We start from the raw sequence: 25002 nt of genomic DNA, 5'->3' as shown, positions 1-25002 counted from the left end.
CGTCTTTCCAGTGGGTTTCCACTCCTGAGAGAAGATGCCAATTATTCAAAATATTATCTGCCGATATTTATTAGTGTGTAGACCTAATGTTGTTAAGCACACAAGTTTGAGTTTTCTTTAAAAGTTCCTCTCTTGGTGTATACCATGCCCGTTTGGTGGCATGTTCCAATAGCTTATGAGGATAACCTCTTTCTTTCAGTTGGTCGCATAAATATTCCGCATGTATCATAGGGTCTTCTTTTCGAGAGCTATTGTGTTGAATGCGTAATAGTTGTCCATATGGGAGGTTATCTCTAAGGCTCCTAGGATGTGAGTTCTGATAATGTAAGATGGTATTGCGATCTGTGGACTTGCGATACAATGTAGTTGTGAGTTTGGCTTCATGGGGTATTACTTTCACGTCTAAGAAAGTTAAGTTTGTTTTGCTTTTGTTCATGCTGAATTTTATATCTTGATGGCGATTGTTCAACCAGACGAGGAAGGAATCTTTTCTTCCTCAGTGCCTTTCCAGAGGCACCACACGTCATCAATGTAGCGTTGCCACTGTTGGATATGCGCGTTGAATGTATTGTTTTGTAAATGTACTTGTCCTCGAAGCAGGCCATGAACAGTACCGCCATTTCTGGGACAAAGGGAGATCCCATAGCGGTCCCTTTGATCTCCATAAAGTATGTATCATCAAATTTGAAATAATTTCTCTTGAGGGCTATTTCAGCTAGCTTCAAGACAAATTATGTAGGTACTCAATGCGGTCTGGTCCTGGTGTCCAGCTATTTTTCCATGGCCTCTAACGCTTCTTATGGTGGAATTTGCATAGAGAGGGAGGTGACGTCTAATGTGACCAGCCACTGCATTTCATTTCATACATAGCGTGTCTCAAACATTTACATATTAAAAGTACCATTCAAAAGAAGTTGGATGTGCTTATTATGAGTTGTAATCTTATTCCAGTCTCTGAGCCATTAACAAGGAGGAAGTCTTGAATTTAGCTACAGTCAGATACAGAGGGAAGCCGGGTCCTTAGTAGGCCATGAGACAGTGAGGGTGCTGTGACTTCTCAGCCCATGATTCTGCACAGGTCACTAAACTTTGCGTATGGTGGGCTGCACCTGGAGCAGCAAGTATTGCGCAGTGCCATGGACAGCCATGCGTTCATTTGCAGTGGGCATGAGGATAGTTGTGCTGAATAGGTGATGTAACAGGCGCTCATTTAGAGCGTTTCAATACCTTTGCGTGGCTCCATTGCGCTACATTTTAATTATTGTGGAGCCGAACCTGAACCAGGTGGTATAGGGTAAAGGCCTGATTTGTTGGCAAAACTAATGTGGATGGGATTTGGAAGGGCGCAGGTGGCTGTGTGCCCAAAGGGGGGACAGGAATCTGTAGACCCCCACGCTTGATTCAATACTCAGGACACCAGTGTTTTTAACGGGTATGGGGATTCAGGGTGCAGTCGGTGCTTATGTGGTTTACGGGTCGAGGTTCCGAAGTCTGGCGGTGGCAGAACGTGCATCTTTCTGCAACTGTGGCCTGGCGGCAGACCAGGTGGTGCCATGCAAAGATAGAACCTACTGCTATGTCTTGATCTAAGCAACAACGTTTTAGGTGCCATTTGCGTTAGGTCACTTGGTTGCACAGCATCAAGGGTTCCTTTAAATGTGCAAGAGGACTATGGGAAGAAGGTGTACGCACCAGTCTATGGTCCACCCTGACTCAGGAGAGGGGACAAGATGATAGGAGTGGGTCTGTCTTTAAGTCTGGGGCATAGTGTTTTCCTAGTTATGAGGTTCTTGACCACGAACAGCCACGGGGCTGGCGCTGTTGGTGCTGTGCACTTTGAGCAGTTTGTTCCGGGGGTCCAGGTGTTCGCTTGTTCGGTGCGAGCGGTTCACTTTACAGCTCTGGTGTTACCACAAAGCATCTATATCCATAGGAAGCCAAGCTTTTGAAGCATTCTCAGTTATCTAAGGAGTTATGCGTAATTTTCACCCCATAGCACCACGCGGAATCTGACATCCGGCGCGCAGCCAGTGTGAAGGCATTATAGGGGGAAAAGTGAAGGCAGGTTCGCAGGTCCAGAGCGTGTGGAAGCACTTTAGTCAAGGTGTAGGTTTAAGTAGTTGGATTTGGCACGTTCATTTGACCAGGGGGTCGATGCAACACGAGGGCATCGCTGCGTTGCGGCCAGAGCACGGGTATTGTGTGTCCCTGGGGGCAGCAAGTGAAGGCAAGGCTCTCCAAATCTAGCACCAGAACACAGGATAGTAAGGGCCAACCTGTCTGTTGGGTGACTTGTGTAGGTGAAGACTCATTACAGTTCTGGCGCAGCCCAGCACTTCCGAATTGAAGCGTTACCATAGTTATCCCTTGGCTTTAAGGAAGGCCACACAAGAATGCAGGGGTTCACAGAGCTATCCGCTGACTCCTGGGTGTGTAGATCCCCTGCGTATTCACCCATTGCGAAAGACCACAGTTCACAGGTTGCTTCAGTTAAGCAAAAGCTCCTTGGGAGGGGTCAGCCAACGAGGGGACTAATGTCCCAATTGTGGCTTTGGAAGACGGGTTGGTGTGTTTCCCCCTTCAAGGGGTAGGGGGAAGGGCACATTCAGACCAGGTTTGGCTGAAGGGTCTCTGTTACACACAGCTGGGAGATAGAGGTACGGCCCAGTGGACCTGGCATGATTTTCAGGGTGCAATGCGGGTCCTGACAGGTGCGTTTGCAGTCATTCCGTTTTCAGGGGCAGCATACGCAGCGTTCTGGGCGGGCTTGGCAGCAGAGCGCACCATGCAGGTGGGATGATGTGAATCCCAAGGTTTTATAAGTACAGCTGTCAGTGGCCACCCAGGGGAATGGCCGGTGTGACAGTTTAAGTGAATGAGGTGATGGGGTGCAGTGTTATTGTGCAACTAGGTGCAAGCTGGATTAGTTGTATAATATGGTGTGCAGTGCTCATTAAAGCATGCTAGCAACTAAGCATTTCTTTATTTTGCCAGGATCTAAGGTCTGGACTAGGGCCGGCCATGCGTCCAGTGTGTGGCACGACGGACGGAATCCAATAAATGGAGGCATGGGTTTTTCCACCACTTACTTAACTGGGTTGGGGGGCCCAGGCTTGCGCGAGCACAGCTTGGGGTAGAAGCTGCAGCACACTACTGAGATAATTTGGCGGGGGTCCCAGGCATGCGCTGGAACATCTTGCTGTAGAAGCTGCGACAGTCGGGGGGTTGTTCTCCCCTCCCATCAGTTTGGTCAGACAATAGGGGAGGCATGAGTTGACTTTACTGGGTAGGAAGGCACTGCTGGAAGATGTAAAGTCCTCCATGCGTAAGATGAGCAGCTAATTGGGGAGCGTATGAGTTTTAGGGGCCAGGGATAACCCCTCGTTTAGTATGGTGAGGAGCCCGGCCAGGGGAGGCCAGGAATCCTTGTGCATGAAGTTAACAGTGCCGTGCATAAAATTCACTGAACAGAGGTGGTTTAGCTTTATCAGGCATGGATTTTATCAGGCCAGGTACACAGGGCATTTTGATTATGAGGGGTTCACCTGTCCAGGGTGAACAGGGACCTTGTACTGGGAAGAGGTCTGGGAATCAGAAGGATAGAGGTAAAGATGACTACCTTGGTGGGGGGCCCTGGGGTGACGGTGGCCACACCCAGTGATGTGGCGGAGTTACAGGGAGAGCCAGAGGCTGTAAGGTACTGAAGGGTACCCTCTGCAGGAGCACAGTAAGGGTGCTAAAGCCAAATATCCACAGGGAGGTCCTCGCGTTGGACTCAGGAGGAGCGACGGCGCCCCGTTAGTCCTAAAGGCGGTTGTGGACCTTAGCAACCGGGGGTTGCCTGCAACGCTCCACCCCCCTTAGCTGGGGGGGCGTGAGTAAGGGGGTGGACTGGTTGTCCACCGGTGGGAGGGGCTATCCCCTCCCCCAAATCTAACAAACACCGGTTGGCTAGGGCCACGGTGTATTTTGGCTCATCAGGTGGGCAGGCGGCGAGGGGCTGCCTGCCCTGGGATTGCCCGTAATATAACCCACCATGTTGGCATATTTGTTATGCAAATAAACCTGAAGTAATTTTCTCCACTAAGAATGTGTCTTGTCTGATTATTTCTCAAAGTGATTGCTGTGGGGGGGATGGAGAGTGTTGCCGATATTGGCACTATGGGCCACGTCCGCGCTACACAAAACTGCAAAAATAAAATAAATACGTTCATCTTGGCTCCAAGCCCATCCCTAAACCTAATGTCAACACCTTTACTAAATTTTAACCAATATCTAACACTTAACTCAAACTAATCCTAATCTAAATTCTAATCAGACTCTGTACGTTACCTTAATTACCAGGGAAAAAAATAATTACTCCTAATTTATGTGATTGACTCGTTAAAAACCTTTATTTTAAAACAATGAATCCTGACTGATGTAATGATTCATTAAAAATCTTTCTTTATAATGGCTTTTCGTTGTGGTGAATACTCTTTAATGGTAATTTTTACAATCTCTAATTTTAGGTAATCAGATAGTAACTTTGTAGCAATAAAGTCCCTTAGAAACATTCCCCCTAGAATCCGCATTGCGCATGTGCATAGAAACCGAAAGCAAACCCTTTTACGTACGTGTATAGGGAATCTTGTCATCAAGGAACGCTAGCGCGCATGCGCACTTCAATTGCATTAAATGCATGCTGTGGCAGAACGAGCCGGCTGCGTAAGGCATCTTGAAACGGAGTTTATCTAACACGCCACCGTATCGGCCGCTTTACCGGACCAAACGCCCCTATCACACGGTCAGTTGCCTGGCGGAAACACTCAAACGCCCTCAATTTTTTTCGCTATGCTTTTCCACCCAAACATGCCAACAGACCTGGTTGGCGCGGGAGTGTCCCGATTTTTGAAACATTGCTTTATTTTCTTGTCTCCCTCCTAAATAGGTTCTTTTTCTAAGCACGTCAATTGGAAACATGTATTTCCACTCTTCTTTTTTAATCTTCCTATTCCTAGGTGTATGATGATGGTATGTCCACCTGTGTCGATTTTCCTGGGTTTAAGGCTTCTGCCCGTAATGAGAGCATTTATGCTAAAACCGATGTAACCACAGCGTCTGGTTACTGATTATTTTTCACACAGCAGTGACGCTCTAATGCATAGCACAGGGAGAAGTTGAGGGGCTGGCCAACAAATTAAGAGGGTTAAGACGAGCTGAGCCCTGAAAATGTTTGCTATGTAAATCATACAACAGACATCATGTAAAATACGATAAAGTCTCTTCAAAATTAAAAAAAAGTGCATTTCTTTAACATGTGGAAGCTTTAACATTAACAAGTCAAGTTATAGCACTCACTGATAAGTACTTATTAAAGGTGATAGTTTTTAAACATGAATGACTAGTGAGCTAAGAGACTATACAGCTGTCATGGAAACCCTGTACATGGCCCAGAATATTACAGAGCAATATTACAATCTATTAAACACAGTAGGTTTTGTACAACTGGTATTCAGTAGCAGCTGATGTAAGGGAAATATAGTGGGGCGGGGGGAGCGGGGGCAACGCAAGGGGGCTGAAATAAAAGAACAAAAAAAATTTACCTGCCGGTCATCTGCTCGCTGCACTGCTTGCCGGGCTTCTCCTCTGTCACAGGCTGAAACTCTCAGCTTCCCCTGCGGCCAATGCCGACGCTGCTCTCAACATGAGAGCAGTTTAGGGATTGGGCGGAGCGCAGCGGTTTAGCGCTCCATCGGGACATGGGACCCAGTGCCTGCTGATCTCTCCACCCAGCAATACAGCTGGGTTCGAGAGATGTTAGTGCATATGACAGTTTGGTCGGCCTCAAACGGCCGACCAGACCTTCATTTGCACTGAAAGCAGGGCCACCACTAAACCACGTCCTGCTGCAGTGCTGTGGCCCCGCCACCAAGACAGCCACAGGATGAAAAATAAAATAATCTCATTTATTGTGTTACATGTCCTCATGTAACGCAACTGGTGTTTGTGTAAAGCACTCTGATACCCAATACCTTCGGGTCAAATTCGCGCTATATAAAACTCCGTAAAAAAAATAATCTGCAATTAGATCATTGTATTTTTCGTTTGCGTCTGTGGACAGTGGGGCGACACTCCTGGCCCATAGCAGATGAGCTTCCCCTGCTGGTATTCAGAACTCACATATTTGAAGGAGCTTTTATGTATACGATAATGAAGAAAAAGGAGTTTTTGTGAAATTAAATATTTGCCCAAGATCACACACTTTAAGCTGGAAAGCCACAATTTATCTAGATTTTCTAGTTTTACTTTGTATAAATCAACCAGTAAATGGGTGTCTGTCTTTCCACATGATCAGGCTTTGTTTTTGCCTCTTTCTGCGTTTTTCTGCAGTTTTTATATAGCGCCAACTTGACCAGAATGTATTTGAGCATTTGGCATAAGCAACAGTTACACAAGGTCTCATTCATTGTTTATAGGCACTGTGAAAAAAATTACGGGATGTTGAGCTGATTCCGAGATTCAAACCTGGTTCCCAAGTTCCAAACTTGGCAGGTCTTACCTTAATGCCACAACATGGATAGAGGGATGGTGCAGGTAGAATCCACATGAAAGCTTATCTTGTTATGGATTTGAGTTTCCGACAAGACCTCAAGATGAGGCAGAGCCAGAATTCAGGCTCGAGCTTTCAGTGGTTTGCTCACTTCTATGGAAAAGTACATACCTAGAGGGCTTTGGGTAGCCCTCTTCATCCATTATGGTCTGTTCACCTTCCATTTACGTTTTGCTTCAATCCGCCAAGGCATATAGAATGGGCAGTGGGTCAAACCACTTTAACCATTGGTTCTCATGCTGTGAAGGACAGCATATTCCCTGGTCACATGTGCATATCCATTTAAAATAAGTGCATTAAGCGCCAGTACTGGTTGGCAGTGTTTTACCAATACTTTTTTCTGATAATTCAATATTACTTTTACTTTTTTGTAGTCATCCTCGTTTGTTTAAACTATATCTTGAGGTTACAAGAATTCAAAGCCAATTCTTTCTTTGCACCAATAAGAATAATATTTTCCAACATAAATGAAAACTAAAAAGAGTTTCTAATTTTTTCTCAGTGCACCTGTCTGCTATGAAGTGCTTGTTCTTTTCTTTTAAAGTTATGCAGGATTTTTCTTAAGTAACATTTTTATTGGAAGTATTGGACTGTCACCTTTAATTGGTGGCATGTTTTCCTTGGTTTTTTCTTCTTTTTTTAATTTTGGGTCATAAGCTTCTAGTAAAAGAAATAATCCGTGCACCATCTTGCCATTGCTTGATCCCTTTGCAATGTTTGCTAAAGAGCCCCATTATAGATTGTTTGCTGGTGTAATATGAGTGTAAAATGTTTTATTCTGTTGGGTGGGTATTACGACAGCACACCATTCTAGGCCATTCAAGATCTTTATTAATACCAGTAAGACTTTTCATTGGGTTGCCTGGGAGCTATGAGAACCTTTCTAAAGAGGAAACAACTAATCAGAATTATTTTAGGATGAGGCATCGTGGTAAGGAGTGCTTTTTATGGTGCTGGGAAAAAAGGGACAGCTGATCTTTTTTTGGGGAAGGTGAGCAGGCTGCAAATCAGAAGTCACTGCTTAATGCCTTTGTGACCCTTTTACTGAAAATACTACTGTCTTAACATCTAGTTTCCTTTATGCCATGTCTGTTTGGCCTCCTTGCATAGTGCAAGATCTATTTTGAACACAGATAAATGAACAACTAACACTGGCACTAGCCTTCAGACCCCATCATCAGCTACTTCAATCAGTCAATCAGAGATTTGTAAGGCGCGCTAATCACTCCGAGGGATATCCATGTGTTTGCGTGAGGTGGAGCTACACCAACAGCCAGGTCTTGAGTCTACTCCTGAAGTCGACGAGGGAGGTAGACATTTGGAGGTGGATGGGGAGGTCGTTCCAGGCTTAGGCTGCGAGGTGTTAAAAGGAGCGTCCTCCAGTTCGTGTACAAAGGATGCGGGGGATGGTGGCGAGGGCCAGTGCTGCGGACCGCAGTTGTCTGGCGGGCTGGTGGAAGGTCAGGTGGTTGTTCAGGTATTCTGGTCCTATGTTGTGGAGGGCTTTGTAGGCGTGCAAGAGCAGCTTGAAGTGGCATCTTTTCTTGACAGGGAGCCAGTGCAGGCTATGGAGGTGGGGGGTGATGTGGGCTCATCTGGGCAGACCCACGATGATTTTTGCTTCTGCGTTCTAGATTGTTTGGAGGTGCTTGAGGAGGAGGGTGGTGGTTCTGGTGTAAAGGGCGTTTCTGTAGTCAAGTCGACCGGTGATGAGGGTTTATGGTTCTTCTGGTGTCGGTTGGAATCCATCTGAAAACGTTTCGGAGCATTCTGAGGGTGTTGAAGCAGGTGGAGGTGACCGAGTTGATCTGACGTCTGATAGAGAGTTCACTGTCGGATGATTCAGAGGTTGAGGGTGTTGTTGGTTGGGACGGGTGCTGGTCCGAGGGCAACCAGGAGTCCGCCCACAGTGAGGGGGGGTCTTTGGAAGAGGAGAACTTCAGTTTTCTTGGTGTTGAGTTTGAAGCAGTTGGCTATCATCCAGTCAGCGATGTCAGTGATAGCGTTCTGGAAGTGCTCTGGAGGTATCCATGTCTTGGGTGAGGGAGAGTATGAGCTGGGTGTCGTCGGCATAGGAGATGATGTTGAGATCGTGGCTGTGACTGATGGGTGCCAGCAGAGTCATGTAGATGTTGAACAGTGTGGGGCTGAGTGAGGAGCACTGGGGCACGTTGCAGATGATGCTCTTGCGGTTGGAGGAGTACGGCTGATGGCGGATTATCTGAGTGCGTCCAGTGAGAAAAGAGGATACCAGCTTGTGGACGTTGCCGTAGGTGCTGATGTGGTGAAGTCTTTGGCTGGGAGGTGGTGGGAGAAGGTGTTGAAGTCTGCTGACAGGTATTTGGACTACCCAGCGGCTTAGGGATGTTGCCACTCTCCCTGCCTGATGGTGCAGAAGTGGAAAATAAGAACCCCTTGTGGTGGGGAAGGAAGTAAGTCACTTGGTAAAGTAGAAAAGTCGCATTGTTGGTGGGTAAGAGGTGGTTGTATGCGTCATACTGTTGCATTAGCTGGATTTACAGTACCAGGGAAAGCTGCGGGAAAGACGGAGGCCAGTATGCGATGTGCAGTTAAAGGGATTCTTGTCAGGTCTTGTAAGTGTCCGTGACTGAAGAAACAGAAGTACTGTGAACATTTTACTTCCTCTTTCTTCCTATCTTGGCATGCGACCTTCACCTTGTATTCAATAGGCATCTTTCAGAAAAAGATGACATGCTTTACTATATGGTCAACTTACAGATGTGAACGGCAGTGGTGGCCATGAGAGAACATAAAGTAAAGCCACCGGTGTGACACTTACTGCTTGGAGAGCCCAGGCTTTGAGTGTTCAATAAAACCTAAAACAGAAATATAAAACATATCGTTTGTTTTAAACTGTAGTCCATTGCGGATGATTTATTGCATATTGCTCTTTTCGCAACTGTCCCCTTACTTAAAATTTTTTTTTATTTATAATTCCAACAATCTTTTTCTTTTGAAAGCTTGCAATGGCTCGCAGCCACTCTAAGAAAAAGTCGAGAAGCAGTAGTAAGAACAGATCGCAAAGCCGAGCTGGGAGAAAAGAAAGGAAGAAACGAAAGAGAAGTTCAAGCAGCAGCGACACAAGCAGCAGTCCTTGTAGGAAGCGCAAGCAGGTACCCTCCAAGTACAGGGACAGCTCGGCATCCCACAAAAAAGAAGGTAAGACCAACAACCAGGCGTCTTGGCGTCAGGCTAGGTACATAAATGATTAAAAAAAATATTCTGACAGACTTTTGAAAAATCAGAAGTTGATTTCCAAGCAGAACATGGTCAGTATGTTTCTGTATGATCAATTTGTATCTATGTGGTAGTTGTACAGCACTTGTCAGGTCTGATCCTTGCACAGTGATGTATTTTCTTGTTAAAATGCATTGTTTCTCTCTTCTTTCTATACAGAGACATCCCACAGCACCATTTCTTTTCTCCAGCCTTACACCCCCAAATATCTCCCTATTTCCTTTATCTCTCTAGTCTTCTTAACTTTGCCTTCCTCCATAACCTCTTACATCAAGGCATGGGTCAAAAAAATACGCTCCCCCTTTTTTGCGTGTTTGCCTCCGGGTTTAAAGAACTCCACATCCCCCCTTGCTAACTGTAATAAATTATCACTTCCAGGTAGGAATTCTGAGTTCTTTATTAAATCGCACAGCCTTCCCAACTGGGGCTATTTCTCACCCAGTCACCACATTCCAGTTTGATATGACCAACCCCTTTGTACAGATCATACCTAAGTTTTCTTTTCTTTCAGATTTCAGTATCTCTTTCCCATCTTGCTACCATTCCCCTATTCCACCTGACCCAAGCTGGTGACACAAATGAGTTGACTTTTCTTCCCCTGTGTAATTCAAATACATTTTTATCAGTGGTAGATTGTAGAGTTAAATAACAAACCTTTCACTTCCTTCCTCCAATTCCTACCGGCATTCTTATTCACCTGAATTGACTCCTCATGAGATATTTTGAACCCTTATACAAGTTTTTAATCTCTGGATGATAAAGAGCACGTTTTATGATGAACACGCCTGTGTGACAGTAATTCTTCCATTTGCTGCGAAACAAGTTGTTAACCAGTATTAGTCAATATTTTGGGGAAACCCTTTACTTTGAGAATCTGAGTGATAAGCTTACAACCCTGAGATGTTTCAACCATTTTCACAAAAGAAATCTCAGGTCAACAAGAAAACAAATCAGTCATAACCAAAGTATACCAGACACTCCTCTCCATGAATCGGACAAACTCCATCCAATGCCATTGCACCTCAACGTTTCTCTAGTATCTTCCAAGTCATAGGTGGGGTCTAACCACTTTAATCTTGCTGCTATTTAAATAGTCCACACAGTTCCTCTCCACTAACAAATCCAGACCTGGCCAACCCTACTGTTGGTCTTGCTGATACCTCGATGAGCGTCATGAGCCAAATTAACAAGTTGCTCTCTCAGGCTAGTTGGGGGAACCAATCTTCAGTCAAGGAATATCAATCCAGGGTTTTTTGCTAGTTCATCAATTACCATCAAAAACACCTTGAGCAATTCCTCTAGTTCCTTTCCTATTTTTCAACTATTTCTGATTCTTTCACCAATTTTCTTTAAAGTATCATTTTTTTAACTTCCTTTCATCATCTTTCCTCCAATATTGCTCCACCAGACACACTACATACTTTCCACACGTTCATTGTAGTTTCTTCATCCACAACTTCATCAATTTTTCATTGACATCAAGTGGTACTAGTCTGAAAAACAGCCCATGCCTTGGTAGAAATTCCTGGTATATACTGCGCCTCAAAGTGGACCAAACCAAGAAGATAATAGGATATACTAGGGTGGAGCAGAGCAGCTGTGCTCAAAGGAAAAACAATTTCACACCATGTTAGCTTTATTTTTTTCAGGAGACATCAAAGTTGAGGCAGTAGTCTTTTTCTTGTTTGAGTGGACGCTGAAGAGGACAACATACATTTCCTGTCTTTTCACACTACCCCCAGGTGATCAATCTCATCGCTGATGTGAAAAGTAGGCTGATTCTAAGCTCTAGGTCTTCTGGTCATGGTTGTACTCCTTTCCTCACAGTTGCTTACTGGTGCCAACATACAGCCCTTCAAAACCTTAGCTTAAATGCAGAGAGAACCCACAGCATCAATTGGACAGAAAAGGTCCTCTATTGTATTTGTGCTGTAGCGATGGACAAGCTGTCTGCTGGATACCTGTTGAGCTGCTCACCAATGTGCCCTTGCAATGAAGAGAGCAGAACACACCTTCTGTTCCAGTGTGACAAAGAATAGCTTGAGATTCAGATGGAGAGGTATTATGGGAGGGTTAGATATTTTCTGCATTTTGCAAGCATATAACTTACTTGTCTAGTGCAAGTATCCTGCAAATTAAAGTTTTGGGTGTGAATAATCATGACTATGCAACAGTATTTGTATTGCACCGACCTAGCATACACTTTACATTCAATGTCTGTGTACTCGACGGTTGTACCTTACTTATGAAGCACATATGTTCTTAAGTTCCATGTAAAATCTTCAAGGGGAAACTGAGCGGAAGAAGATACCCAAGTTGGCAGATGTTGCTGGTGTGGAGTAACCTTTGGTCTTGCGTACTTTCTCTGTAGCAACATACATCAGTTGTGGAAGTGTATTGTGCTGTACTTCTTTGCACTGGTGACATGCTGCATTTTGACCAGCAAGCAGACTCCAGATCAAGCCCCATGCTGTGCAGTTATAACTTGGGTCAATCCATTCACATGGGGAAGTGCGTGTAACAAGATCATTTCATGGCTCTAGGCAGAGTCTTGAGAGCAATTGTTTGGATGGTGATAGCAAGCAGCAGTCAGTTTACCTTGCAGTGGTGTTAGGGAGTAGCACGAACAGCACACCAATGCACCATTCAGGCAGCATCACACATCATCTCAGTATGGAGTGTGCCATCTTCATGTACTCATGCAAGGCACATCAGTGCTCCGTAATATGCATGCATAGTGTTCATCTTAGAATGGCGCAATGCTCTGAAGTGTGTCGCTAACAGATCGCCACACATTAGTTCATGTGCCAGGCAGCAATTGTACACCGGCTTCACCCATCATTTATGCATTCTTATTTACTTCTTAGTAGGGCAAAAGACAAACGAAAAGAGTTTGCAAGAGCGGAGTGAACTTCACCACTGGTAAAATGTCTTGCGAGTTGTGAGTAGGGCAACTGCATTGTATTGAATGCTATTGGTAATTTTATAGGGCTTTCCATATCATTTCCAAGGTGTGTATGTATGTGTGACGCCGTGGCTCATTACCACTGGGCTTGAAATATATATATCCAGCAAAGAGGCAGAAGCAGCGGGATTCCAAGTGACGGTTTTATTGCATTTTACATGCTACACACTAATTGTGGTCACTACAGAACACAAACAATACTCTATACGTTTTGGCTGCTAAATTCAGTCTTGGTCACGATACAGATGCCATTTTCCTTACTGCATTTAAACAAATAGATCATAGGAATAAACAAAGGAGTACGTTTCAAATGAACAAACGGCTCCATCTTATAATGCGTATATTAACTCCAAAATCAATCCATGGCAATCAAATGAAACAATTTTAGAGAAAGGCAATTTATTACTATCTATGCATTTCACAATAAATCTCCAGTATTTATTTCACATTTGAATCAATCTAGTATGATAAATACCATCAAGGTTAAATTATACAAAAAATTGATTGAGCACCATCTTATAAAATAAATGTATATTTCTAAGTCGATTCATAATCTATCAATATATGTATATAACTTATACCTAAATCCGGAAGCCCTGATTGCTCATAATACACATACACATAATACACATACAGTTATACCACCCATAGATGATACGGAGTATAATTTAAAAAAAATGTTTTAAATATCTTTCTTGCATTTTATCTTTTTTGTGACATAAGTTCTAAGTGTCCATACACATTGCATACATAACAAAATTATCCATTTTTTGCCACTGTGAACATAAATCAACACATTTCTTACTCACAATTTCAATATAGTTTGCATCTACAGTGCAAAATTGTTTGTGCATTTCTAAAGTATCATGGGCATCAATAGCCCTTCACATGCTATCATCTCCAATCGCGGGGCGGAGTGTGTCTACCGAGTGCGCCTCTACACAACAGTGATCATTTATGGGTAAGTATATCGATGTATACAGAAGTGCGTTGTTAATACACAACTGAACTTTGAAATTGCAACATATAGTGCCGCTCATTAGATATCTTTTTTTTTTTTATAACATTTTAACCACATCTAATGAGAACAAAAGAAACAAGCATTGGCATAGCCAATAGGTCTCGCTTTTGGGACCTTATAAGTATTTAGTTATGCAGCACAATATCCTTGGTGCAACAACATCAACTGTTGCATGGCTAAACACTTATAAGGTCCAAAAAGCGAGACCTATTGGCTATGGCAATGCTTGTTATTATACCAATAGGTAATAGCCGAACAAACCTGGAGCATCAGAAGCTGGGACGGGACATTGGTTGGTAGCGGAGGGAGGTAAAATACAGCGAATATTGTGCACACACTGGTGGGTGGGAGAGCACCTGAATGCGTGAACAGGACTTCATGTGCGAGCATTTGTGTATGAGAGAATGAACAAGCAAGGAGTGAGACTGAGGGAGACTAAGTGTTCGTGAGCTTGATTTAATGAAAGAGCGACTGCAAGTGTAAGAAGGCCTTAGAAGGAGTGTGAGGGAGTGTTCCGCAGTGCAAGGTGGTGTGGCTGAGACGGAGTGCGTGACAGTGAGCGTAATGGAGTGAGATCGAGTGGGTCAGTGAGTAAGAATAAGTGAGAACGAGTGAGTTTAACATCGAATGCAAGTCACTGTGCGAGAAAGTATAGGAGAGTGAGACTAGGTAAATATAAGTGAGTGCGAATAAAGGAGTGGCAATGAGAGAGTCAGATTGAGACGGTGACCATGAGAGGGAGTGGACGCGAGTGAGAAAGTATGACTGAGTCAGAGTGTCAATAAGTGAGTGCACAAAAAAAGTGAAAGTGAATCACAAATAATACATGAGTTCAAGTAAATACGAATGAGTGAGTTCACGTAAGGGAGTGAGAAAGTAGTCATCCTTGCAGGTCGGTCACTGGACCCGGAACACACTGGCACACTAGAGGTAGTAAGTACTTGGCAAAGAGGCATTTGTGGGAAATGCTCGTGTTCACATACTGGGGCAAGTTCTTCGTATGGGGCACCCGTGGCATAATGCTGGCATGCTGGATGAAATTCATGGCATACGGGATGAAATTCGTGGCATACGGGATGACAGCCATGAGTAACTGGTTGCCCTCCAAGACTAGGGGTATGTTATAACATAAGGGTCACCTATAGTATCGAGAAGATGCCGGGGAGTCCGGAGGCACCCCACGGCTGAGCCATGGTCGCAGGGAGCACAGGTGGGGGGGGGGGGCGTGGACACAGATCCTGAAAAAAGTGCCCTGGATGAACAGGACAGAGAGGAGGGAGGGGGGAGGGGGGAGGGGGGGGGGTGATGGGGAGCCACACCAAAGGGAATAGGAGATTAGATGACTGAGCCGACAGCCGTACCGTATACCATACAAGCGCACAACTGGGGTGACATGGGCCACACACGTCACCTCCCCCACAGACGGATCTAATAGGTGCCAAAACTGCACACAATGCATTGTCGACAGCCAGGGGAGAGGAGTGGGACTAAGGGCTAGGGCGGTCATCCTCAAAACTGGTGAACCGGGTTCGAGTCTCGGCAGGGACGCAACATCCTGTGATTCTGGGCAAATCACTTAATCTCCCCGTGGCAAAAAAAATATAAAAATTAATGTACCTTCATGTAACGCAACTGGTGCACGTGTAAAGCGCTCTGAAAAAGACACAAGAGCCACACTTGTGGTATTCAGGTTTTTCTTTCATACACCTCTTTTATCCCAGAGTTCCGACTGTCCCAGTCCGAATGAAGTTGGGAATCTTTGATAGGCAGAGACACCAAACGGAAAGTCATCATATGATGCGCTGTGACTGGAGAATGATATTACACGAACGCATGACAACATACTCGACGCCTGACGTCAAATGTTTGCATGAAAGCCTTACACCCACAGCGACTCGAGATGGGGCAGAGGAGCTGGCCTGAGATGGAACATGTTTGAATGAATATATTTGAAAAAAAAGACATCATCCATGGCAACGGATGCCACTGACGGCAACATCCTGGCACCGGCATACTGCAAGTCATTTCTGGTCTAAGGGGCACGTGTGACAAAATATGGCCCGACACAATGCATGCAGTTTTAAAAAACAAATAGCAACAAAAAAAAACCAAGGACAGGCACCCACTTCCCTTTTTGACAAAAATGGAGTTAACTTCAGGACAGCGTGATGTTTCACCGTCAAGCCTGTGATTGTTTTACATCTTTGAGAGATATTTGTCTTACTTAACATGCTGATTGATTATGGCATTGCTCTGAGCCTGTGCCCCGAAGATAACAAGACAAATTGGTCCGGACGCGAGAGAGCGCCCGCTGCGCGAAAGTGAAAGCAAGCGCACGTGCTTGGCGGGGGCGGGGGAGCGCATTCCAGGCTTGGGAGCGGACCCTTTGAAGTATGATGCCGAGGGCGCCAGTGGCCTGAAGCGCTTCCCAAAACGGATTGCATGGCGGCACGATGCACGTGATTGTGCGCGTGCTCGTCATGCAATCCACTTTTGGGAGCACTTTGAAATTCCCCTCTTTACTAGAGTCTCGCATAGCGATTGCGTAAACGCAATAGCTAGGCGAGACCTAAAAAGGAAAAAATCCAAATTAAGAGAGATATCAGATGTTTGAAGGTATATGTAACTAGTATGCAAAGTGTCGTTAGAGTGTAATCTTGACTAGGCCTGTGTGTAGGTAGCGGATGTGGGCTGCTTTTCCTGTTACATTGTCCGTTGCATAGATACTAGGGTTTTGCGCTGTGAAAGCCATGTCTATGTATTATTTGGTAAGGAATGCGAGGTCTGTGGCTAACCCGACATCCAGTGATGAAGTATCATGCGGTTGTAACGTGTCTTCCACATCTGGGTGACATGTCAGGTAGTTTTACCCGCCCGTTGCGTAGGAGGTGCCCGCAATGCAGCATCAGAGCGTGTAAGGGTTCTGAGCATATCATCCCAGGTTTGTGCAATGGGATATTTTCGCAGCCCTGACGTGTCTTCCCTATGTAGGGTGGTGCTCTCTGCCTGCGCCAAGACCACTAAGGATTTCACCCAATGCGATACCTCCGGTGGGTCCTTGCATTTCCACCTCTTAGTTATCAGACGTTTCGCTGTTATGAGGCCTAGGTCACGAAATCTAGAGCTTACTTTGTTGGCTTTGGTTCGTTTGTAAAATCCCAGGATACAAACCTCCCATGTGGCGGGCACCTCAGCACTAGTGCAATTCGTCAGTGTTTCTGATATTATGCGCCAGTAGGGTAAGAGCAGGTGGCAAGACCATAGCATATGTAATAGGTCAGTGTAGGAGAGTAGGGTCTGCTTTCTATGTTCACCCCCACTTTTTGCTTTTGCTCTACTGGTTTTCGACTTAGATGTGGCTGTGGGCCTGCTAATCAGACCCACAGCCCTGCTGTTCTCTCTCTAAATTGATACTATGTACTTTAGGTGCATAACCCATTTGGATAGGATCACCTTATTGGCCCCTGTACAGTGTACCCTAGGCCTACCAGGGGCTGCAGCATGTATTATGCCACCCCTGGCCTGGCCTTCCATTATGACACAACTGGCTGATCACTCAGCTGGGGCAAGGTCGTGTAATCACCCCTTGCTTAGGTGTAGTATTCCTATACCTAACTTACATATAGACACATGTGTACCTATCAGCCACTCCTATGGCAGGCCTTAACAATCCTGGAGGCAGAGTACTTGGTAACATGTGAGATGGTGCTCTAGCATGAGCTGAGCCTGTCTGCAGCTTTCGGAACCATGTCCTTATAGCTGTTCTATGATATAGCCTACCATATACTCTTAAAGTGCCTTATAATCTTAAACGGTTATGGTAACTATGGTTTGGCTTTATCAAAACATGTCGTGTAAGGTGTCTAACACTTTGGAATAATACCCCCATCCCATTTCTGGGGATGAGGATATTATCCCTCCCTTCTAGAGGGAGAAGACATGTTGTGACCTACTTACCCGGTTAAAGTTAACCAGAGCCCCAGCATCACAAAATGGATGCTGCTGCCACAGACACTAGTCTGACCTCCTGCTGCTGGGAGTGATCCCAGCAAGGAAGGCTTGGACAATAGGTTTCCTGCCTTGGGAGGTGCTAGCACCACCCCAGACAGGCCTTAGTGTATTGGGGCAGGGAGGGATGAATAGAATGAGACATGCTTGGGGCACACAAGGTGTCCCGTGCATAGTCCAGTTCAAACCGGTGCTGGGGCACTCCAGCCCCAGTCCTGGCGCGAAACTGGACAAAGGGAAGGGGGTGTAACCACCCCCCTCCCAGGTCCCACCCATAAGGCGTGACCTAGCAGGTAACCCAGCCCCCCAGATTAGTATAAGAGTGATAGCTGGGCCCCAGGAGATTAGATTATCCTGAACCTGCAACTTGAACAGAAACTCAGGACCTTCGACATTCGACGAAAGAAGAAGACTGAAGAATCTCCTTCGTGGCCAAGGAGTGGCTACCCTGTGCAAACAGGCACCATCAAGAGACTACCCTTTGCTTTGCTAAAGTTCTACGAGGGACCGACTGCAGAGCCCGACCAGAGCCTTGACTTCCAGACTTCTCCGACCCTGATCCACATCCACAGCCGTGCTGAGATCCGTGGAGGCGACGAGAGACGTGGGACCGGCTACCTGGGAAAAGTGGCTAGTATCTTCAAGCGCAGCTTCTGAGGCACCCTCGAAGTTGTGCACCGGGGATTGAGAAGCCCCAACCCCAAGCACCATCTGCACCGAAGATCAGCCCCCCACACTCCACGAGTCCTGCGTGGGGCCCTTCTGCATTTTCCTGCTTGCCGCGTCTGTCCGGTTGCTTGCCCGCTGGCTAGTGGCCTTTGAGACGACGCACCCTGAAATCTTCAGCGCTGGTTTGGCTCCTCCAGACTGGCTCCCGCTTCTTTGAAAAAGAGAAGCACCCCAGACCTTCCTGGTCTGCACCAGAAGCAAGTCCTCCGTTCTTCGTGGGTTCCGCTTGCCAAGGCTTGGTGAGTCCTAGTCCAACTTCGACGCCGCCGACAGCAAGAGCCTTCGTGGGACAGCTCGCCTCCTGGTCCTGATCGTCCTCGACGTTTCCTGGTCCTCGTGGCTGCAGCGACAAGCTTCACCTTCACCTGCAATCTTCACGACATCGCCTGGTTCCTTCCTGGTTCCACGTGGTCACTGGCTAGTGACCTTGACTCTGTCCCTTCTGCTTGCAGGTCTCCTCTCTTCTTGATCCCAGCCTTGGGATCCACCAGACACTCTTCACTGACTGCCTGTCAGCAACTTTCCTTCAGGCATCCATAGAAGTCCACGACGAAACCCGACGCAAGTTCACACCTATGCACCCGCAGCCTGTGGGCTAGGTAACTTGGGTACTTCGGTGCTCACAAGGGTATTGACTATCCTAGGGTCTAGTTTCCGAGTCTCGACTTTCTAGCTATACCAGAAGTGTCCTAAAACTGTTTATTTCTAACTGCTAGTAATTCTATCGAGTTTTACGCATTACGCGTGAGTGTTTCCACTCTGCACCTGAATCCCGTGGGCCTCCCACTTCCTAACTGTTGCTAGTGTAGTGTAGCCCCAGCGATTCCCTAGGCCTAGGCCTATCCTAATTCAGTGACAGTGGTCCTTATACCACTTACTTAGTATATGGTTTGCGTGGCCCCTAGGGCCTAACTGTATTACTTACCTGTGTGACTTAATGTATGCATAAATAAGACTTTGTTGTACTTACCTCTAATCTCATAAAGAGTGCTGAGGGTTTGACTAGAATAAATACACTTTATTTTATATGTATATCTGTTGTGGTGTCCTTTCATTTGGTATTCAAGGGATTATATATGGTATCACAGCTGGTTTCACATGCCATTCAGAGTTTAGCCTAAGACTGCTCTTGTCCATGCTACCACTAGAATAGCTGGTTTATAAGGTTGACTTTACAACCAATCACCATAAGGGTATTTGGACTGATATAAGGTGTACACTAGAACTAGTGACATCATACATCAGGCCAACTTCTCACATTGGTGGCAGCGGTTGGGATCTGAGCTTGCTGTTGTAATACCATTGTAATCTTGAGATACTAAATTGAAAGATCACACAGATATTGTTTAGGTACATATAACATAGATTATAATACTTAAGTCCTACTGGACTTAGTGGTTGTAGGTTGAAGGGAGTAACACACCCTGACTACAACTACTAGAGAGGTTTAGTAGATACAACTAGTGTAGGTAGGTGCACACACCACACCCTCACTAGAATCATGTCCCTGAATGGAGATCACACTGATGCTCCCTCAGGAGAGGAGAATCCTAGACAGGTTCCCTCTAGATATGATGCATTCACTTTCCAGGAGATGAGACAACTGTGCACCTCCAGGAGATTAAAACAGGGTTCCAACCCTACCCTTAGACAGCTAGTGGAGCTTCTGGAGGCCTATGATGCTGAAAGAGCTGCCAAGTATGGTGCCGTAGCTGTAGATACGGGTCTACCCACCACAGAGGAGTCAGATGGGGCTTCAGATGAAGAGGTAGACAGCCAGGGCCAAGTAGGAAGACTTAGCCAGGCTAACCTAAGCTTACATGGGAGTTTGCATGGGGTCCCCCCATACAGACCCCCAAGTGGGCTTAACCAGAGAAGCAGGAGGGACAGATCCCCTTCAAGGGAATCCATCCACTCCGATGTCTCTAGCATCTCTAGTGTTTCCTCCCACAGGGGAATGACTTTCCATGAGAGAAAGGAGCATGAAGCCAGAATGAGGGAAGCTAATCTGAGGATTCAGAGGGAAGAACTTGCCCTTGCCAAAGAGAAGCCTGCTCTGGCTAGAGAGCAAAAGTTAAGTGGGTCAGAACCCACTGGTGGCAGCAATATCCCTAAGGATAGAGACAGGCACTATGATAATAGAAACCTGAGCAAGATTGTCCCTCCCTACAAGTGTGGGGATGACATCCACAAATGGATAACTGCTTTGGAGAGAGCTTGCAAAGTACAGCAGGTACCCCAAAGTCAGTGGGCAGCTATCTTGTGGCTCTCCTTCTCTGAGAAAGGCAGAGACAAGCTCCTCACAGTTAGTGATGAGGATGCAGATAATTACACTGTCCTGAAGAGTGCTCTAATTGATGGGTTTGGCCTAACCACTGAACAATACAGGTTGTTGTTCAGGGATACCCAGAAGACACAGACTCAGGACTGGACTGACTTTGTAGATTGTGCCACTAAGGCTCTGGAAGGCTGGCTAATGGGAAGTAAGGTTAAGGACTATACAGGATTGTATAATTTGATCATGAGAGAGCAAATCCTTAACAACTGTCAAAACCAGCTACTGCATCAACACCTGATTGATTCTGATCTGACTTCTCCCCAAGAATTGGGAAAGAAGGCAGATAGATGGGTCAGGACTAGAGTTAAGCAGAAAAACCAGAACCAGGGCGGTGATCAGAAAAAGGCAGACCAGAAGGGTAATGATCAGAAACAAAAAGACCAGAAGTCTTCACCAGGCCCCCAAAAGGCTCATGGGGAGGGTGGTCCCAAAAAGGATAAAAAGAAAGATGGCCAAAAGAAACCATGGTGCAACTATTGTAAGTCCAACTCACATTGGTTTAGTGAGTGCACCAAAAAGGATAAGCCCCCAGCCACCATTGCCCCTAAGGCAACTGTACCCCCTAGTCCAGCTGTAAGTGGTGGTTCCCAGCAAAAGGGTGTAGTAGGGTTAACCCTGGGAACTGAGGAGGATTCTGGCCTAGTCAGAATACCTACTCAGGCTGTTCTGATCTGTGATGGGGACTTAGCTTTGTCCTCTACTGTAGGCCCCAGTAACCTGGGCAAGTACAGACAGACTCCTTTTATCAACCAAAGAATGGCTCAGGCCTACAGGGACACTGGGGCTAGTGTCACAATGGTGACACCTGCCTTTGTGGACCCTGAACAGATCATACTAGGTGAGAATTACCTAGTGACCAACGCTAGCAATGCCACTACCTCCCATAGTGTGGCTATTGTTAACTTCTCCTGGGGAGGGGTAACTGACCTCAAGAAAGTTGTTGTTAGTTCAGACCTTCCTGTAGAGTGTTTACTGGGCAATGATCTTGAAACTTCAGTTTGGTCTGAAGTGGAGTATAGGACCCATGCAGAAATGCTGGGGATAGAGGCACATGTCCTTGCTGTGACCAGTATATCAAAAAGAAGGGGGAAGGAGAGGTTTTTTAACGGTTAGGTTCACCCTCCCATTGTGTACATGACTAAATAAATAATCCGAGTCTTCAGATTATGAGAACCTAACCAAAAGGGTGTAAGGAAAGCACTTGTTTCCCGAAAGAACACCCAAGCAAAAGAAAGAAAGGGCAATTCCTTTCTTTAGTCCCCTCACTCACCAGGGTTTCCCCACGGTGACATGCTTCATCATTGGGGTCCTCTCAGTCCTCTACGGGCTGAGGCGTGCTGCGACTTACAGATTTGCGTAGGAGCACTGAACAAGACTATGTGTTGTGCAAGTGTTGTGGTGTGGAGTGGTTTAAAGTGAGTTAAAATAATCAACTAGTGGGCCAATATAAATTTTAATGTTGCTCCTAGCTAATTAATTAAAAAGTGGGTAATATGCTAGAGAAAACTACTATAATGGGTGAGTGTACCTAGCATACGGTCGACTAGTTTCAAGCTTCCCAAGCTCTTCATCAGGACTACACTGGGACCAGCCCAGTGTAAGTACCACTCCTAGAAGACCTAATTTGGTGCAATAATAAGTGAAAAAACACAAAACGCTGTGCAAAATTTGCATGCGTTGATCAAAAATACATACGTAATGTACGTCTAATGAAAATCTGTAGGATGGAAAACAGACGTTAATGGAGAAAAAGGCAGATTATGCATTATTGTCATAGGATAAAAAAGTGATTACACTATGCACCAGTGTCGTAATGCTCAATTTTCACATATTCTTATTGTGTCACTGTATAGTTCTCCAGACAGTACATCTTTCATGCTGGCGTCTAGCTATATCGTGAATAAAAGGTGATCGTGAATGCACGAAGTGCACATTTAATAATACACACAAGGTCTAGAAACATGCGTCTGACAACATAAATAACACACAAGACAAACAAAAGTACGAAAATACATACATTTTAAAAGGCAAAACTGTGCCTCATGGTCGACTGAGGGGGGGTTGGACACTCGTACACCTAGGATAGAGGTACAAGCGATAAAGTAAAAAGTTCTTGGGGCGCTGTCCTGTTAGGAGATCCAGCGCAAAATGAAGAGAGTTAAAATGAAGACCAATCTAAATTACGATGGTCCAAGGGCATCCCGCTGCTGTATGGTTACTCACTTGTATTCGTCAAGCCACCCGCCGGAAACACCTACTAGTAAGCTGCCTCGCCGACCGCATACTGAATGGATGCGAGCCGGGTGCCTTGATATCTACCTGGTGGGGGATGTGAAGAGGAAGAAAGGACTCGCCGGTTACGGTCGCGCTCAATGGCCGCCATCTTGGAACTGGCAAATGTCGTAAATTAATTGAGAGTAATTCAAAGAGGAATTAATTATGATTAGCCATCCGCTGCGTTTTTCGAAGAAAAACGGATAAGGAAGAGCTCGCTGGTTGTAGTCCCCTCGATCGCCGCCATCTTGGAGCAGGCACCAGTCGTAAAAGATAATAAAGACTAAAAAGTAAAAAGTAAGAAATTGATTTTTGGCAATGACAAAAGAGGTGATACTCATCTGCTCTGTTCAGCGCACAAAAAACGGACAAGGCTGAAGAGCCTTTGGGTGTCATTTCTCGTAATTTGAATAGGTTCGGCCATCTTAGGTAGGGAAAAGAGTGTAATTCATTAGAAGGAACCGATGAAGGTTATCAAGCAGTGCCAAACTGAGTTTTTGGTAGTCAATAAGTTCCTTGCCCACAGATTGGGAAAGAAAACAATTGTCCCATTAGTACCTCCATAGTAGGTTATGAACAGACCCAATTACACTTCTCATGGGTAAATGAAACAGTTACCTCAGTTGTAATGGTGATTGTAAAAAACATCTTGTGAGGTGCCCCAAAATACTGCAGAGTAGTTGTATATCTCATGTTTTTATGAAAAACAATGAAACGCAATGGCGTGCTTGAATTGCACCATATAATTTGATAGGCTCATGTATTCAGGGTGCCAAAATCAGAGTGGTTAAATAACACAGGGTTGTTGACAGATCACTCAGTTTGTTGTGAAATGGCCCCAAGGTATATCATCATTAAGGCCGAGATCGTCTGAACGCAGTTTAAACACCCAACGTTGTTCTTTTTCGTGTAGAATCTTCTCACTGTTGGGATAGTTGTTGACATGTTCAAGAATGACCCAGCTGAAGTCATTTGGTGTATGTTGTTTTTCCAAGAAATGCGTCGTCATTTTGGTGTTATTGTGTTTGCATCTGAAGTTGCTGCGGTGTTCGACCATTCTCGTGCTCACTTTTCTCGTGGTCATTCCCACGTAGTGGAGATTACACATGCATGTAATGAGGTATACTACCCCGGTAGTGTTGCAGTTCGTAAAAGATCGCAGATTCCACGTCATGCCATTGTTGCAGGTAACAATCTTAGTTGCTGTGGTTAGGTGACATACGCTGCAATTGCCACAGGGGTAATGTCCCTCTGGGAGTGGGTGTAGTAGGCGTACTGGACCTACCGTCCTTGTCGAATTAGGTCTGGTATGTACCAAGTAGTTCTTTATGTTTTTTGCTTTCTTATGGCTAAACATTGGTAGTTGCAGATTTAAACCTCCACTGTTGAGGATTCGCCAATGTTTTTTAATGATCTTGGTCACCTGATCTGATGCGGTGTTGAAAGTTGTGATGCAGATTTGTCGTTTCTCATTCTTATCCAATATTTTTTCAGGTTTAGGTTCCAGAAGCGCATCCCGGTTGTTGTTGGATGCTCGTTTTTGTGCTTTGGACACAAGATGTGGTGGGTAATGTCGTAGCATCAATTTTTTGGATAGATCTTGAGCTTGCCTTTTGTAATCCTCTCTCGTGGTGCAGTTGCGTCTTAAACGCAAGAATTGCCCGAAGGGTAAATTATCTTTGAGACTCCTCGGGTGGAAACTTTCGTATACCAAAAGGCAGTTTCTTGCCGTGGGTTTAAAGTGTGTGGTCGTGATCAGGTGGCCGTCGTGCGCCGATATGTTAAGGTCAAGAAAGACCAACTCTGATCTACTCATG

At 45.5% G+C, this 25002-nt stretch overlaps 1 protein-coding gene across 1 annotated transcript in view; it reads left to right on the top strand.

The window, feature by feature from the left end:
- The first annotated feature begins 4650 nt into the window (after positions 1 to 4650).
- Positions 4651 to 25002, top strand: part of ARL6IP4 (ARF like GTPase 6 interacting protein 4) — a 92136-nt gene continuing 71784 nt past the window's right edge. The window contains exons 1-2 of the mRNA XM_085633238.1: positions 4651 to 4786; positions 9574 to 9772. Coding sequence (XP_085489364.1) covers positions 9580 to 9772 — 193 coding nt within the window. The 5' untranslated portion in view covers positions 4651 to 4786; positions 9574 to 9579. The remainder of the gene's footprint in view (positions 4787 to 9573; positions 9773 to 25002) is intronic.

This window comes from Triturus cristatus, chromosome 11, assembly GCF_964204655.1.
Source record: "Triturus cristatus chromosome 11, aTriCri1.1, whole genome shotgun sequence".
In the NCBI taxonomy this organism is placed as follows: Eukaryota; Metazoa; Chordata; class Amphibia; order Caudata; family Salamandridae; genus Triturus; species Triturus cristatus.
The sequence above is the reverse complement of the archived record's forward strand: the minus strand, read 5'-3'. Positions and strand labels throughout refer to the sequence as shown.